The following is a 19,100-nucleotide window of genomic DNA, read 5'->3' as shown; positions in this document are numbered from 1 at the left end:
TATGCACCTGTTTCCCAAAATCTCTTAGAGATTTTTGTAGTCCATTTATATACACAGAAACATCTACATCCATACTCCGCAAGCCACCTGACGGTGTGTGGCGGAGGGTACCCTGAGTACCTCTATCGGTTCTCCCTTCTATTCCAGTCTCGTATTGTTCGTGGAAAGGATTGTCGGTACGCTTCTGTGTGGGCTCTAATCTCTCTGATTTTATCCTCATGGTCTCTTCCCGAGATATATGTAGGAGGGAGCAATATACTGCTTGAATCTTCGGTGAAGGTATGTTCTCGAAACTTTAACAAAAGCCCGTACCGAGCTACTGAGCGTCTCTCCTGCAGAGTCTTCCACTGTAGGTTATCTATCATCTCCGTAACACTTCCGCGATTACTAAATGATCCTGTAATGAAGCGCGCTGCTCTCCGTTGGATCTTCTCTCTCTCTTCTATCAACCCTATCTGGTACAGATCCCACACTGCTGAGCAGTATTCAAGCAGTGGGCGAACAAGCGTACTGTAACCTACTTCCTTTGTTTTCGGATTGCATTTCCTTAGGATTCTTCCAATGAATCTCAGTCTGGCATCTGCTTTACCGACGATCAACTTTATATGATCATTCCACTTTAAATCACTCCTAATGCGTACTCCCAGATAATTTATGGAATTAACTGCTTCCAGTTGCTGACCTGCTATTTTGTAGCTAAATGATAAGGGATCTATCTTTCTATGTATTCGCAGCACATTACACTTGTCTACATTGAGATTCAATTGCCATTCCCTGCACCATGCGTCAATTCGCTGCAGATCCTCCTGCATTTCAGTACAATTTTCCATTGTTACAACCTCTCGATACACCACAGCATCATCCGCAAAAAGCCTCAGTGAACTTCCGATGTCATCCACAAGGTCATTTATGTATATTCTGAATAGCAACGGTCCTATGACACTCCCCTGTGGCACACCTGAAATCACTCTTACTTCGGAAGACTTCTCTCCATTGAGAATGACATGCTGCATTCTGTTATCTAGAAACTCTTCAATCCAATCACACAATTGGTCTGATAGACCATATGCTCTTACTTTGTTCATTAAACAACTGTGGGGAACTGTATCGAATGCCTTGTGGAAGTCAAGAAACACGACATCTACCTGTGAACCCGTGTCTATGGCCCTCTGAGTCTCGTGGATGAATAGCCCGAGCTGGGTTTCACATGATCGTCTTTTTCAAAACCCATGCTGATTCCTACATAGTAGATTTCTAGTCTCCAGAAAAGTCATTATACTCGAACATAATACGTGTTCCAAAATCCTACAACTGATAGACGTTAGAGATATAGGTCTATAGTTCTGCACATCTGTTCGACATCCCTTCTTGAAAACGGGGATGACCTGTGCCCTTTTCCAATCCTTTGGAATGCTATGCTCTTCTAGAGACCTACGGTACACCGCTGCAAGAAGGGGGGCAAGTTCCTTCGTGTACTCTGTGTAAAATTGAACTAGGTCTAGTGGCCTTTCCTCTTTTGAGCGATTTTAATTGTTTCTCTATCCCTCTGTCGTCTATTTCGATATCTACCATTTTGTCATCTGTACGACAATCTAGAGAAGGAACTACAGTGCAGTCTTCCTCTGTGAAACAGCTTTGGAAAAACACATTTAGTATTTCGGCCTTTAGTCTGTTATCCTCTGTTTCAGTACCTATCTGGTCACAGAGTGTCTGGACATTTTGTTTTGATCCACCTACCGCTTTCACATAAGACCAAAATTTCTTAGGATTTTCTGCCAAGTCAGTACATAGAACTTTACTTTCGAATTCATTGAACGCCTCTCGCATAGCCCTCCTCAAACTACATTTCGAAAGAAAGAACCCAGAATCAAATTTTGTTAATTGTGATATTTCATTTGTGCCCCATCATAATTTACTTTTACTCCTGTGATACAGTCTGCTAATGATACTTACTTTTTTGTTACCGAGGTAAGACACTAGTCATACAAGTGGGATGGCTGTTAATATTAAAATATATTACTTTACATGTAAAAATTTATCATCTACCCAGAGGAAGACCTTCTCAAGAATGCCAACAAGGTAAGTTTTTGTTTAATTCTGGCATACCTTCTTTTGTCAGATCAACTTTATTCTCAGAAGAAGCTGGTTCCTTAATGACAGTGTCATTACATCAAGAGATATCTTCCACAATGGTTTGGTCAATGTCTTCTTTGTTGGTCTGGAAAATACTGTTCTCATTACAGCACTAATAGGTAACCTTTGGTTGAAATGCTCATCATGGTCTCCCACACAAACAAAGTTTTCCTGAAATAATTTATGGAGTTAAGGAATTCATACCACCAACTTTTCTTACTATCATACAATGGCTTTTTGCCTTTGTTATCTCAAAAGCTGTCAGGTTCCTGGCAGGAGGTCAGCACTTCAACCTTCATGGAACAATATACCATATTTGCATGTAAACATAAAGCAACAACCAAGTGTTTTGTTTCCCACAGAAAGAAATGTTAAGTGCCCATCAACTTAGGGATTTCACCAGCACCTGACAAACTTATACCTGGAACTGCTACAGCAGGAAATTGAAGCGTTAGAGCTAATATTGTTGCCATTAGTATATTGCCTCTGTCTTTTGTATTATCTAGCACAACTGATGGTCCAACAAGATGAAGTAGTTCTTAAAAATCACTCATTGGCATTGGGTAAATCGTTTAAATTCCATACTACAGCATGGTTATAATTAAAGTGCAGCTACCCACAGATGTCCAGTGTGGGCTGTACTTATGGTATAGCAGCAAAACTTGGTAAGTATGCTAATGTGTTAATGCAGTACCGATTTACGCTGGAAAAAAAAAATTAGTTCCAAATTTGGCCAACAGGTGCAAATCTGGCACTGTACAGCATGTTGTTGATGTCTCCGGTGCTCACATTGAACAAGACAGTTAATAATAAAATTAACATTATAACTTTCTCACTTGTTTGATTATTTCTGCTTTCATCCTGTTCTTAGTCCATTACATATGCAAACATTTCAATAAATCTTTCTCACATTCAGAGCACCAGACTTGCACCTGATGGCCAAATTTTGAACTAATTATTTTCCTTGTGTAAATTGGTTTCACATTATCGTATTAGAATATCTACCATATGATAATTACAGCCCACACTGGACCTCTGTGAGTAGCTGCACTTTAATTGTAACCACTAGGTATTTGGCATATCTCTCTCTTCTATCACTCTCACACAAGCATAATTACACAAAAGATATTAATCAACCTAGCACAGAGCTTTGTACTACAAAGTGTACTGAAAAGTAATGCCTCCAAATTTTTTGTTCTGTTCTCAGTATCAGTGGAAATATTAAGTGTCATGCATATTACTTGGTCACCTTTCATGGTTTGCTGACACAGGTTGTAACCCTCTGCCACTAGACAACTCCAAATTGTAGCATGTAACATCACACTGTGTTAAGTAACTGTGACAGTGTGTGATAAACAGTCTGCTGTGATCAAATTTCTAGCCACAGAAAACTTAGTCCACACATGGAGAACCCTCTCCATCATGAAAATGGCAGACCACACACAAGTACTGCAACATCTGCAGCTATCTGACACCTTGGGTTCATCCTCATCAATCATCCTCCAGACAGTCCTGACTTGACCCCATCCAAGTTTAATTTGTTTCCGTAACTTAAACAACACCTTGATAGTGACGAAGCGGTGCAAGTAGAGGTGAGGTCTTGCCTCCATTCTACAGTGATGGTATCAATAAACTTGTCTCTTGTTGGGAGGAATGTGTTCATTGCCAGGGTGGCTATGTTGAGAAATAAATATGCAGACATGAAGAATACAGATATAGCACATTAATAAAGTTTATTGTAGTTAAAAAGCTTTAAGAGTTTTCACATAAAAAATGTGGAGGCATTACATGTATTGAGAAACAGGAATGTATGTACATGCATCCCTCTTCTTGTGTGCTAGACAACTGAAAGTGTACAGCAACTACATGTGCAGGTGTAAAAGTGAAAAGTGTGTGTGTGTGTGTGTGTGTGTGTGTGTGTGTGTGTGTGTGTGTGTGTGAGAGAGAGAGAGAGAGAGAGAGAGAGAGAGAGAGAGAGAGAGGAGTTTGGTGAGAGGCTATTGGTTCTTGAGGGACAGATGGAGGGAGCATATAGTGATCCTATGACACACATCCATTGATACAGCAATTGCTTGTAAATTTGTGGTTAGGGAGGGAACTTAGGAGTGGTACACATCATCTATGAAGTTTTTAGTTCTCTCCCCACTGATGATACTCTTTCTGTGGAGGTTATTACCACATAGCACAGGGGAGTCAAACTCCTTCAAACGTATCTCTTGTAGACACAAAGACAGATATGTACTCTGTATTAATAGTTTTAAATCCTCCATTTGTATCTTGAAACTGTTTATGATCCATTACCATAGGGTGGGAGCCACTTTACTAATAACAGTTTGAATTATTCTCTGTACCCCCTCCTCCCTTATAACCTTTCTGTGGAAATATGGGCATTGTATTAGTCAGAGGGTTGGTAGAGGTCCTTGTTGAATCCCTTGAGCATACTTCAAAGACAATGTCCTCCATTAACTAGTCTTCTTCTGATTCAGTTATGACCAATGATAACTTTGAACATGGTATCTGTGCAGTTTTGCTCAGTGCTCTATCTAAGTGTTTTCCTTTTGGGGGTTATGGTACAAATGTACTTTTAGAGATTTTGTATTTTCCCATATTTATGTTTCCCGAGACAGTGTAGCAATCTAAATCATGTTACGTATGGCTTTTTCTGATGTAGGCTTACTTGTTTCATTATTAAATGATCCAGTTCTGCAGCTGTATTTGCAAGTGCATATTTATGTTTGTCATTGTTTGGAGTTGGTTGCCAAATGACTGTTGTCAATGATTGGTATGCACTGGGTAACTTTTATCTCTTGAATCTTCTTTTGCTCAATAAAGACTGAACACTCTTTGCTCCGAGTGACAGGCTTATCAGAGATGGTACAGAATATGGTGTGTATTGTTGAACCCTCTCTCCCCCAAATAGGTTGAAATGTACAATATGTGGTGGTTTATCCAAACTGCTGGTGTCTAAGACAGTGTATTATATTCAGTACATATGGCTTGACTTTTAGGTAAATAAATCTGACCACTATGTACTCTGTTAACTTTAAGATATTGAATGTGAATATAAAGCCAGTATTTTTTTCCAGCCTGCTATTTAATATTTTTAATTCTGCTGTCATTACCTAATTCCTATCACTTTTCCAGGTATTTGGTATTGAGATGTATCATAACTTGGCATGTGACCGTTACTTTGCTGTTGTTTAATGCAGTACATGAATCAGATATTAAAGTGTACTACTCGTACATTTTCGAATATCAGATCTTAGTTACTTGGTGACTAAAAGCGTGTCACTGTGCATCTTGCTGTTGAGGACAATGTTCCTGATTAGATATTAAAAATTTGCAACAGAATTGATCATGCTCCTTACTGAACTTTGAAATTCACCAATGATTAAAGGTCATATTTTCAGAGAAATTGAAAAAGGCAAACATAAAGTCTCTAAGAAAGGTGCCAAGACTCGCATAAAATATAAGAGACCAATATCTCTGCAGTGTCAGCTCTCAAAAACGAACAAACATAAATGATTTATATCAGATTCTTTAAAAGCATAGAAACAGTGTAATTTAGTTAATAGTTCCATTGTTGCTGGAACACATCACACACTATTTCTTCATAATCTGAAAAATGCTCTCACTTTTATAGCTCACAGTCTATTGCTTTCTAAATTGGAATATAAAGGTATCGGGGTGTTCAGTCATGACCAGGTGAAGTCCTACCAAGAAAATCAAATGCAAATAATATAAACCATTCTGGGGCAAACAAGGTGCAAAATTAAGACCAATCTTAAACCTTTGTTTAAATATATATGACGGTAGTATCTGTTCCCGAAAGAACAGTTATCGTTGATGACCATGCAGCTTTGCTAGAAATGAAATGATAATTAAATGGACACCCTAGCTGCAAGCAGGCATTGATATACTTCATTGGGATCATGTTGAAAATGTGTGCCCCGACCGGGACTCGAACCCGGGATCTCCTGCTTACATAGCAGACGCTCTATCCATCTGAGCCACCGCGGGCACAGAAGATAGAGCGTCTGCAGGGACTTATCCCTTGCACACTCCCCGTGAGATCCACATTCCCAACATGTCCACACCACTACATTCGTAGTGTATCTAATAGATGTTTGCCCATCATACTCATTACTCGTGGCAGATTAATCTACCAAGTCCCGTACGAGTTCGAGCATAGCGTGTGCGTTCGCACAAGAAGGTCAATGGCCGGGAAGCCATATTTTTAACTATATATGACGGTAGTATCTGTTCCCGAAAGAACAGTTACCGTGGATGACCATGCAGCTTTGCTAGAAATGAAATGATAATTAAATGGACACCCTAGTTGCAAGCAGGCGTTGATATACTACATTGGGGACATGCTGAAAATGTGTGCCCCGACCGGGACTCGGACTGTCTGCATTTATCTGTTGTGGTATTGGGGTCTTTAATAATATGCTTGCTGTAATATCTGGTGTTTCTTGTTTGCTCCTGTATTTCAATCATGAATCCTTCCGTCTCACTGTATATATTGCCTTTTCTTAGCCATGTGTTGGATGCATCTTGATTGATGTGTGACTGTGTTAGATGATACTGGTGGCTGTGTTTGATGATACGAGTGCTTGCCATGTAGTGTTTTCTTTTTCCAATTTACTTTCTTCATATCTGTTGATGTTATGTAATCTAAAGGGTTGTAGAAGTGGTTATGAAATTGCAATGGTGTAGCCGATGTATTTATATGAGTGATTGCTTTGTGTATTTTGCTAGTTTCTGCTTGTTCTATAAAGAATTTTCTTAAATTGTCTACCTGTCCATAATGTAGGTTTTTTATGTCGATAAATCCCCTTCCTCCTTCCTTTCTGCTTAATGTGAATCTTTCTGTTGCTGAATGTATGTGATGTATTCTATATTTGTGGCATTGTGATCATGTAAGTGTATTGAGTGCCTCTAGGTCTGTGTTACTCCATTTCACTAATCCAAAAGTAGGTAAATAATGGTATAGCATAAGTATTTATAGCTTTTGTCTTGTTTCTTGCTGTCAATTCTGTTTTCAGTATTTTTGTTAGTCTTTGTCTATAATTTTCTTTTAGCTCTTCTTTAATATTTGTATTGTCTATTCCTATTGTTTGTCTGTATCCTAGATATTTATAGGCATCTGTTTTTTACATCACTTTATGCAGTAGCTGTGGTTATCCAATATGTAATCTTCTTGTTTAGTGTGTTTTCCCTTGACTATGCTATTTTTCTTACATTTGTCTGTTCCAAAAGCCATATTTATATCATTGCTGAATACTTCTGTTATCTTTAGTAATTGGTTGAGTTGTTGATTTGTTGTTGCCAGTAGTTTTAGATCATCCATGTATAGCAAATGTGTGATTTTGTGTTGGTATGTTCCAGTAATATTATATCCATAATTTGTATTATTTAGCGTGTTGGATAGTGGGTTCAGAACAAGGCAGAACCAGAAAGGGCTTAATGAGTCTCCTTGGTATATACCATGCTTAATCTGTATTGGCTGTGATGTGATATTATTTGAATTTGTTTGGATATTAAGTGTGGTTTTCCAATTTTTCATTACTATGTTTAGGAACTGTATCAATTTAGGATCTACTTTGTATATTTCCAATATTTGTAGTAACCATGAGTGGGGTACACTATCAAAAGCTTTTTGGTAATCAATGTATGCATAGTGTAGCGACCTTTGTTTAGTTTTAGCTTGATATGTCACCTCTGCATCTATTATCAGTTGCTCTTTACATCCTCGTGCTCCTTTGCAGCAGCCTTTTTGTTCTTCATTTATAATTTTGTTCTGTGTTGTATGCGTCATTAATTTCTGTGTAATGACTAAAGTTAATATTTTGTATATTGTTGGTAGGCATGTTATGGGGTGATATTTTGCTGTGTTTGCTGTGTCTGCTTGATCTTTAGGTTTCAGATAAGTTATTCCTTGTGTAAGCGTATCAGGGACTGTGTATGGGTCTGCAATGTAACTGTTAAATAATTTAGTTAGATGTGAATGAGTTGAGGTGAACTTCTTTAGCCAGAATTTGCTAGTTTATCTTTTCCAGGGGTTTTCCAATCATGCGTAGAATTAATTGCTCGGGTGACTTCATGTTGCAAAATTATCACTTCAGGCATTTGTGGTATCATCTTGTATGTGTCTGTTTTTGCTTGTATCCACCATGCACGTCTGTTATGTTGTACCGGATTTGACCATATTTTGCTCCAAAAGTGTTCCATGTCTGTTACGTTTGGTGGATTGTCTATTTTAATGTATGGGTTATCTATTGTCTTGTAAAATTGCTTTTGGTTTGTGTTGAATGTTTGGTTTTGTTTCCTTCTATTTTCACTTTTTTTGTATCTTCTAAGTCATTTTGCCAATGTTTGTAATTTCTGCTTCTTTTCATCTAATTGCTCTATTGCTTCTTGCTGTGAGATTTTACCTAATCTTTTTCGTTTTTTGTCTGATATTTCAGTTCTTATAAATTGTGTTAGCTGTCCAATGTCTTTCCTCAGTTTTTCTATTCTGATCTGTAGCCTGTGTTGCCATGCTGGTTTTGTGGGTTTCTTCTGTGTGTTGGTTGGTTCTGATCTCTGCCTAGTGTGTATATTTAGAGTAGTGAGAGCTCCTATATAAACCAGTAGTTGTAACTCTTCCATAGTTGTATTTTCATTTATTTTGTTGTGTATGATTGTGTTGAGAGCTGTTATTGTTGTTTTGGCTTGTGGGTTATTTGGTGGTCTATGCAAGAATGGTCTAATGTCTGTATTTGTGTCTTTGTATTCCATATATGTAAGCTGAAATTTTTCTTCTACATCTAACATGTGTGTCACTTCGTGTTCTATTTGTGCTTGTTCTGGTGGCTGTCTTAAGATTTCGTTTTCCTCTGATTGTTTAATTGAAGCATGTTGTTCTTTGTTTGTTTGCTCTGGGATGTTTGAGTCCATTACTGTATTTTCTTCTTCTTCTGATTGCACATTATTTTGTTCCAGTATTTGTTGTACTTGTTGTTTGATGTTTTCTAATTCTGACTGGGGTATCCTGTTATTTTTGATTATTACATGGATCTGATCAGCTAGTCGTTGGTCTGTTAAAAATTTTAGTTCTGGGTATCTGGTAATAAATGTTGTGTATACTTGTGATCTGTATCCAGTTGTGTTGGTTCCTAAGTTTATTGCTTGGTAATAACAAACATGAAGTGTCGATTAACTTCATCTGAGCATCTCATCCTTTGTCTTTGTTTTCCTTCTAGAGTGGTTGCAGGAAGCATATCCTGCAAAACACCTCTACTTGGATTTAAATCATTTTCCATGTGGCTAGCAGTGTCGTTAACATTGTGGACGGGCATAGGGTTCAAGCGTCGTCCCCGACCATGACAGCGGTTGTCCGAGGCTTCATTAGTTCTGTCCTAAACCAACTAGCCTTTTATGACTGGCAAAACATAAAGGAGGCCTATTCTTTTCACGGGCCTCCACGGGGTTTATTATTATTATTATTATTATTATTATTATATTATATTATTATTATTATTATTATCATTATTATTTCCTTATAGTTTAAAGGGTCTTAGACAATTGTCTTATACATAAATTTCTGTCTAGTGTTTTGTCTAATATTGTAAGAGTTGATATTTTAAGGAGGAAATCATGCCTCAGACCACAGCCTGTGACCCAAAATCCAAGCATCACCAAACAAGTAAACAACAAGCATGTCAAGCATTCATCTCATGATTTTGTAGGCTATGAAGCAGTGCTTCAAATTAGACTAGTTCAATAATGTTTACACTTCCTCATAGACAAGTACCACTGTAAACTCCACTTTTTCAGACTTCTGAATAAATTTCAGAAAATTAAAATCCATTGTAAATAGTTATCTAAAGTTTCCAACACACAATTTAGCAGCAACAGGATGTTACTTGGGGCTGCATTAGTTGTGTATTATCAAAAAACACTTTTCATATTGGTGCACAAATTAAGACACATTTTCTACTGCATAAACTATGATAGGCTGAAGTGGTTTCTGTTAGCAGAAAAAAATGGAAACTGCTAGCAATGCTTTACGTGTTGGTTACACTACGTTTTGATGCTCTGTTACCTTTGCGTTTTGCTCTTGGTCTCTCTGTGAATTCTTGAGCTTTGTGTTCTCTGCTTTTTCAACTGCTTCACTCTGGCTTATTGAATACAGTTTGTTGACTGTTTGAAGTAGACTTTCCTCCTCCTCTAACCAATCCATTTTCTTTGCATACACATTTTTGTAAGTAGACACCAACTGTTGGCTAAGGTTGCAGAATATACTATCAGCTGCACCTACCCTAAAAGGAACGAAAAAAAAATAGTGACATGCCATTTGTGGAAGTACATAATATTATGAAACAACAATTAAATTCCGAAAGAGAATCACGTCATTTTTCCAGCATAATCAGTTGCAGTGTGATCACCATAGTGAGTAATGAAATGATCTGAATAATCTCCTTTTTGGTGCAGTGCTTTGTATTAAGATAAGATTAAATAAATTGTGCTTTGATTATTTCAAAGTGGTATTTTTCTCAGAGTCTAGACTGCTGGTTCCCTAGTTTCTATAATTATTGTGCACAATTTAGTTGGCATTTGTAATGACTGGAAATGTTCCATGATTTCATTGAGAATTGAGAGATTAGTTATCTGGAAGCCTATGAATTCTATTACACAAATACCAAGGATTGGCAATCAACAGTGAACTGGAAGTACAGTAGCAGTATTTTCCTGTAGACAGTCATTGAAGCAGGCAAAGTGACCATCAAAGTGTTTTCTTGTTACCTTCCTCCCTGTTCATATTATATTGGCTATTCATAACCTCATTAGCATCCATAATTTACCCCTGCTGCATCTCTAGTGGCCTGGCAAGCATGCAGCCCACTTAAAACTTTATGGGCTGCTCACAACTCATATGGTATCTTAGTTATATGGTCTTATATTTAAATGCTTACAGGCCTCCCAGTTTCACCATCATTTATGATGCCGCACTCACATTCAAGCTGTGAAGTAATGAGGACCAATACCATTTTCATGCTTGAGAATAGCCATACTCATGCCCTAGTCTGTTTATCTTGATTTAAGGAGGACATTCTGTGACCACTCTTAATCATTTTTGTGCAAGGTCTTGAAAGATACTTTAACAAAACCAGCAGTTACCTAACTGACCTAGTGTACTATCTCTAGCGTTTTTACTTTTGAATAAATACTACAAAATAATTGACTGTGTGAATACCAATACATAACAAGATATATCATGTAACTTTTAACATTGTTAGTAACTGTAAAATTAATTTGTGCTTTTTACAAATTTCTGGCAATGGTACCCTCATTAAAAAAAACAATTGTTCCCTAATTTCACTGCATAATGACATGAGAGAAAAAGTTCATTTTTGAGAATGCACGGTCATAGTAAATACGAGGGCAGTTCAATAAGTAATGCAACACATTTTTTTTCTCGGCCAATTTTGGTTGAAAAAACTGGAAATTTCGTGTGGAATATTTTCAAACATTCCCGCTTCGTCTCGTATAGTTTCATCGACTTCCGACAGGTGGCAGCGCTGTACGGAGCTGTTAAAATGGCGTCTGTAACGGATGTGCGTTGCAAACAACGGGCAGTGATCGAGTTTCTTTTGGCGGAAAACCAGGGCATCTCAGATATTCATAGGCGCTTGCAGAATGTCTACGGTGATCTGGCAGTGGACAAAAGCACGGTGAGTCGTTGGGCAAAGCGTGTGTCATCATCGCCGCAAGGTCAAGCAAGACTGTCTGATCTCCCGCGTGCGGGCCGGCCGTGCACAGCTGTGACTCCTGCAATGGTGGAGCGTGCGAACATACTCGTTCGAGATGATCGACGGATCACCATCAAACAACTCAGTGCTCAACTTGACATCTCTGTTGGTAGTGCTGTCACAATTGTTCACCAGTTGGGATATTCAAAGGTTTGTTTCCGCTGGGTCCCTCGTTGTCTAACCGAACACAATAAAGAGCAAAGGAGAACCATCTGTGAGGAATTGCTTGCTCGTCATGTGGCTGAGGGTGACAATTTCTTGTCAAAGATTGTTACAGGCGATGAAACATGGGTTCATCACTTCGAACCTGAAACAAAACGGCAATCAATGGAGTGGCGCCACACCCACTCCCCTACCAAGAAAAAGTTTAAAGCCATACCCTCAGCCGGTAAAGTCATGGTTACAGTCTTCTGGGACGCTGAAGGGGTTATTCTGTTCGATGTCCTTCCCCATGGTCAAACGATCAACTCTGAAGTGTATTGTGCTACTCTTCAGAAATTGAAGAAACGACTTCAGTTTGTTCGTAGGCACAAAAATCTGAACGAACTTCTCCTTCTTCATGACAACGCAAGACCTCACACAAGTCTTCGCACCTGAGAGGAGCTCACAAAACTTCAGTGGACTGTTCTTCCTCATGCACCCTACAGCCCCGATCTCACACCGTCGGATTTCCATATGTTTGGCCCAATGAAGGACGCAATCCGTGGGAGGCACTACGCGGATGATGAAGAAGTTATTGATGCAGTACGACGTTGGCTCCGACATCGACCAGTGGAATGGTACCGTGCAGGCATAGAGGCCCTCATTTCAAGGTGGCGTAAGGCTGTAGCATTGAATGGAGATTACGTTGAAAAATAGTGTTGTGTAGCTAAAAGATTGGGGAATAACCTGGTGTATTTCAATGCTGAATAAAACAACCCCTGTTTCAGAAAAAAAATGTGTTGCATTACTTATTGAACTGTCCTCGTAAGTATTTGTGATTTACATTTACAGTAAATAACCAACACATCATGTCACATTAGATTTCTCTTTTAAAAAGAGTGTGTATTGTCTGCATTTATCATAAATTAATATTACTGTCAAATTTATTAGTGATCATAATCTCAAAAACATTACAGAGAAACAGTAAATTTTATATCAAGTTTGTCATAAAAGGTTTTGGCTGTTAACTGCTCCAGTTCTAAAAGGCTACTTAAGTAATACATGTAGCACATCATGACCACAAATTGAAAGCAAATCCGTAATATTCTGCAAATGGGTGTGCTGGGAGGGGTACCAAGAGGCATGTAACAGAGATACCAAAGGTACCTCAATTATTACTCTCTCCTGTGGATACTATCTCTTCTGCAGGAAATACAAGATCTATCACTACTTGTCCACTTTACAGTGAATGGCACGTCAATGTTAGGTCTAGAGACCCTGTACAGGGGAGAAAGGGACAAAGGAGAACTCAGGATGTTGCACTCATACCCCTAATTAACAAGTCAGAGGAGCTACCTCCATTGAAACTGAGACTTTCTTCCCCTGTTGGGAAATATTCTGTCTCTCGTGTCAAGGGGAGACAAGCACAAAAGTGAAGAGATCTATTAACTATCAACAGTTCAAATGTGCAGTGAATGTTGATACTTCTTACAGTAATGGCAGCAAGGAACGGGAAGGAGCATCATGTGCACTCATTGTGTATGCCTGAGGGCCTGATCCAACATGAAGAAGAGGCTGTTCCAGCAGCCACTGAGGGAACAGGATGCAACCAACTGCTGACTGTGGTGCATGTGGGACAAACGATGCCTGTCGTTTGGGCTTCAAGTTCATACTTCTATCATTCCAGCATCAGGCAGAGAATGTTGAGAACCCCAGCCTTGCTAGTTATTAATACATTTTTTATTATTTATTACCAATTCTGTATAGTTCACCCGTCATGGCTGGATAGACTGCACCAAACATTACAAGAGTGATACATTAAAATAAAAAAAACATGTAACATTACAAAAACTTTGGGCAGATTAAGTATTTTACTGGATACATAATATTATACCATTCAAAAAAATTACTAGTTTTATTTATACAGATCTGGAATGGAGTAAGGTAAACAGTCGCTTACTTAAATTTTTGTCCTAATTTGCCTTGATGATCCTGAAGATAAATATAAAGTTGTGGAAACAGTAATCCACTGATACTTGTCACTGACATTGTTGTATATGAATGTGTCATAGCATTCACTGACTGCTCAAGTGACTTTTCTCGCTTGAAATGACAAAGTGCAGTTTGCACAAAACCTGATGATTGTCTTTCTACACAACATTTTAGGGGCAAACAAGAAGTTTCATTTTCATGTCAGCTACAAATTTCTCTTTGGTATTACCTATTAATGACATCTCCTCTAGCAAATTCCTTTTCCTATAATTTTCTGAGGCTGTTCCAGATATCTCAGTGACTTGTAGTTAAAGAGTTGCACGATAAAGAACTGCATCCGTATCATTACTTGTTAACTCAACATCAGCGACCAGACGAGTGCATATGACAAGTACAGTTTTGTTCATGGCTTTTGCACCAAGCAGAAGATAACAAACATTTTATAAATAACTTGATATAGACTGATGAATCTAGCTTGACTCGTGAAGGTATTTTCAATCTCCACAGTAGACATTATTGGTTGGAACAGAACCCAGCAAGGCACCCATAACTGTAGCTTTCAGCAAAGCTTTGGCATCATTGGAATCATTGGGGAAGTGCTTTTGGGCCTTTACCTATTGCCAGACAAGTTGAATGCACCCCTGTATCATATGTTTCTTTGCCATACTCGGCGTTCAGGACAGCTATGGTTTTAGCATGGTGGTTCATTGCTACACTTTGAAATGAATGTGAGCAACTATTTAAATGAAGCATTTCCACGGAAATGGATTGGTCATGAAGGTCCAATGTTCTGGCCTCCACATTCTCTGGACCTTAATACAGTAAATTTTTATTTGTAGGGACACTCAAAGAAACAAGTTTACAATACTCCACCCATGAAGTGGAATGATCATATAAAATTAATTGTTGGTAAGGCGGGTACCAAGTTGAGATTCATTGGGAGAGTCCTTAGAAAATGTAGTCCATCAACAAAGGAGGTGGCTTACAAAACACTCGTTTGACCTATACTTGAGCATTGCTCAACAGTGTGGGATCCATACCAGGTTGGGTTGACGGAGGAGATAGAGAAGATCCAAAGAAGTGTTATTTGGTAAGCGTGATAGCGTTATGAAGATGTTTAGCAAACTCAAGTGGCAGACTCTGCAAGAGAGGCGCTCTGCATCGCGGTGTAGCTTGCTGCCCAGGTTTCGAGAGGGTGCGTTTCTGGATGAGGTTCAAATGGCTCTGAGCACTATGCGACTTAACTTCTGAGGTCATCAGTCACCTAGAACTTAGAACTAATTAAACCTACCTAACCTAAGGACTTCACAGACATCCATGCCCGAGGCAGGATTCGAACCTGCGACCGTAGCGGTCGCTCGGCTCCAGACTGTAGCGCCCAGAACCGCACGGCCACTCCGGCCGGCCCTGGATGAGGTATCGAATATATTGCTTCCCCCTACTTATACCTCCTGAGGAGATCACGAATGTAAAATTAGAGAGATTCGAGCGTGCAAGGAGGCTTTCCAGCAGTAGTTCTTCCCGCGAACCATACGCGACTGAAACAGGAAAGGGAGGTAATGACAGTGGCATGTAAAGTGCCCTCCGCCACACACCGTTGGGTGGCTTGCGAAGTATAAATGTAGATGTAGATGTAAATGTAGATGTAGAATATACATGACCCAATAGCTCACATGCATGCAGCTTTGGCAATGGTGGATGCAAGTGTGTCGCGTAGGGTCCAGCATAGGATGATCCAGCAAGTGTCAAAGTGTTTGCAAATGCAAGGTGGTCACCTTCAACATCTTTTCCAAAGTGAACATTCCTCGTATGTGTATGTACCAGTTCTGTGAAGATAAGCTTGTGTGTAGCATAATGCGCAATCTAGTGTAGCCTACCTACTGGATTTTTTGTACCCCACTAGATACAATGTTACTGTATCCACTATTATCTTTTATTGGCTTTATTTGTGTCATAGACAAAACAAAGTGGTCATTTATATCTGTAATAAGTTAATGTTATGTCTCAATTTTTTAATAAAGGTGTTTCACACTAACGCGACTCGAACACTGGTGAGTCTGTGTATCTGTTCCCCATGGCACTGCCTCGTCTCACTGAGCTAATGGGTCAGCTCCAGCACAGCGCATGGTTCATGTTACCTGTTCTTGGCCATGCTGCATGCAGATACAGCATTGCCAAATTCTCATTTTTTAAATCGCATTTCTATTAAGCCTATTGGTGGGACTAGGCTTTGCTAGATGCACTTCTGTCTTGAAATGGGATGAGGAATCGCGTGCCGGCTACCAAGTGCAGCATTTTTCCTTCACCGTGTATTTAGTCCTTAAAATGTGGCTAGCGTGACTCTCTGTTTGCAATGCCTGTAACTGTTATCAATTATGTTTTTTCTTTCTTGCCACATACAATGTTGTTTTTGCACCAGAAGAGCTGCCCCATAGGATATTTCTTTAAGTTAAGTGAGAGTGGGAAAAAGTATAATATGAAGACTGAAGCTCTTCCTTACTGGCTCAGGGTTTTAATTTGTAAAGTAAATTAATCACATGTGATAGTTTAATGCACAATTAGTCTGTTTGTGCATCCCATTTCAGTTGAGAGTCCAGGCGAATTTCTAGTCTCTGACAGATTCACACTCATTTACCTTTTCATCTAGTTTGTGGAGATATAAGTATCTCATTCCAGAATGAAATTTTCAATCTGCAATGGAGTGTGCACTGATATGAAACTTCCTGGCAAATTAAAACTGTGTGCTAAGCTGACACTCGAACTCAGGATCTTTGCCTTTTGCAGGCAAGTGCTCTACCAACTGAGCTACCCAAGCACAAATCAAGAACCATCCTCACAGCTTCAATTCTGCCAGTACCTTGTCTCCTACATTCCAAACTTCACAGAAGCTCTTCTGTGTACCTTGTAGAACTAGCACTTCTGGAAGAAAGGATATTGCAGAGAAATGGCTTAGCCGCTGCCTGGGAGGGTGTTTGAAATTTTCACTCTGCAGAAGAGATTCTGTGAAGTTCAGAAGATAGGGAATGAGGTACTGGCAGAATTGAAGGTGTGAGGATGGGTCATGAGTCATGCTTGGGTAGCTCTGTCAGTAGAGCACTTGCCTGTGAAAGGCAAAGGTCCTGAGTTCAAGTCTCGGTCTGGCATACAGTTTTAATCTGCCAGGAAGTTTCATATAAGCGCACACTCCACCACAGAGTGAAAACGTAGTTCTGGTAACAGCGCCCCAGCCAAAGACTAAACCATGTCTCCGAAATACCCTTTCTTCCAGGAGTGCTGGTTTGGCAGGGTTCACAGAAGAGCTTCTGTGAAGTTTGGAAGGTAGGAGATGAAGTACTGGCAGAATTGAAGCTGTGAGGATGGGTTGTGAGTCGTGCTTGGGTAGTTCAGTCGGTAGAGCACTTGTCCGCAAAAGGCAAAGTTCCTGAGCTCGAGTCCCAGCATGGCACACAGTTTTAATCTGCCAGGAAGTTTCATCTCATTCCTGTTTTGTTTTTATTTAGTATTATTTCATTTTTTCAGTGTTTTCCTTTTTCTTCATCTATATTAGGACTGGTCACTACAAGAGTTGTATCATCGGCATATACCATAGGGCAAAGAACTAGGTAGATCATACATATAAAGAAAAGTAAACAAAATGGCCCAGGACAGAACCTTGTGGCACTCCTGTAGTAACAGGCAGAGCATTTGATCTACAATCATTCAGAGTAATAGCTTGTTTCCTGCCTAAGAGGTATCATTTGATTAATGGTAGTTCATTATCCTTGATTCCCTAATTTTCAGATTTAGATAATAAGACATCATGTGATACAGTGTCAAATTCTTTGCTCAGACCAAGAAAAAACAGTCGTTTTCAAAGAATTACAGAACATTTGTTACCAGAGATTTTACACCTTCAATGGTGGATAGGCCAGCCCTAAAGCCATAAAGTAAAGAAAAGATTAGCTTAGTATACTCAAAGTATCTGCATAAGTGCTCTTTTATGCCGAGTTCTATGGCCTTAGATATTATGGGAATGAGGGATATAGGGCCTGTAACTGTCAGTATTGCTTCTATCTCCCATCTTATAAACTGGATCAACAATTGCGGATTTCAAGACATCAGGGAATTTTCCAGTTTGAAGCTCACAGTTTATAAGGTAAGTCAAAGGAGAAACTATAATATAAATTATATGTTTTAGAATGAAGTTTGAGAAGCCACAGATATCTAACTATGTGAGTTACATAGTTAGATACAGTTCAGTTCAAATTCTGACAACTATCCTAAGTCCGGTCTCTTGAAAAATTGTGTTTTTGGACTTGGGACTTTTCCACAAGTTGTGAAATACTCCTATCAGTCAAATTCCATTAAAAAGCTGAAGAAGGGCCTTATGAAAACAGTGAAACAGTGACAGAAAATAGCCACAAAAGCAGTCGAATTGAAATTGTTAAAAGTGATTTGTGAACAAAAAAAAAACTGATTTTGATTATGAAGCAGGTGTAATAATAAACTCAAAATATGTTGAACCTACAAATAAATATAAGTCGACAACAGTAAAACACAAAAACAAAGCAAGAAACCTTCAAGAAAGTGGTAAACAAAACACTGGAAATGATGCACCAGTGTCGCTGATTAAAATTGCAGTACTTGATTCAGTTATCAAAAAAATGAGCAGTATAGGCGAAATTAAACACAATTAATATTTAGATAAATGTGGAAACAAAAAGTTTCTTATGCTGGAAGCACAAAAAAGTTTTTACTGTACACACATGGCCACAGGCAAAGCCTTTCTGGTCCTCTTCATTATGCTTTAGACAGAGAATATCCTGTATTCACATAAGGTAATCCTGGGACTATATTAAGTGCTGCAATTGAAGAACTAACAACAAAAACAAACAATTTGGGAAAAAAACAATGACATTGTAATCATAGTGTGATGAAACATGCTGGGATATTTTTACTTCCCCTCTTGTTTTGCCGTCTGCCTCCTTAAAATTCATTTTTTCATCCCTGACTAATTACTGTTAACATATGTGAGTATAATATGCATTTCCATAAAAG

At 38.8% G+C, this 19,100-nt stretch overlaps 1 protein-coding gene and 1 non-coding gene across 3 annotated transcripts in view; both read right to left on the bottom strand.

Annotated features, from left to right (window-relative positions):
* Nucleotides 1–19,100, bottom strand: part of LOC126184697 (coiled-coil domain-containing protein 175-like) — a 142,509-nt gene that overhangs the window by 3,362 nt on the left and 120,047 nt on the right. For both annotated transcript variants that reach the window (XM_049927210.1, XM_049927209.1), the window contains exon 6: nt 10,223–10,439. In XM_049927210.1, coding sequence (XP_049783167.1) covers nt 10,223–10,439 — 217 coding nt within the window. The remainder of the gene's footprint in view (nt 1–10,222; nt 10,440–19,100) is intronic.
* On the bottom strand, nt 6,080–6,154 carry Trnat-ugu (transfer RNA threonine (anticodon UGU)). Its single transcript has one exon. It is a non-coding gene; the product is annotated as a tRNA-Thr (tRNA).

Source organism: Schistocerca cancellata, chromosome 4, assembly GCF_023864275.1.
Source record: "Schistocerca cancellata isolate TAMUIC-IGC-003103 chromosome 4, iqSchCanc2.1, whole genome shotgun sequence".
NCBI classification, from domain to species: domain Eukaryota; kingdom Metazoa; phylum Arthropoda; class Insecta; order Orthoptera; family Acrididae; genus Schistocerca; species Schistocerca cancellata.
This window is presented reverse-complemented; position numbering and strand designations above follow the sequence as displayed.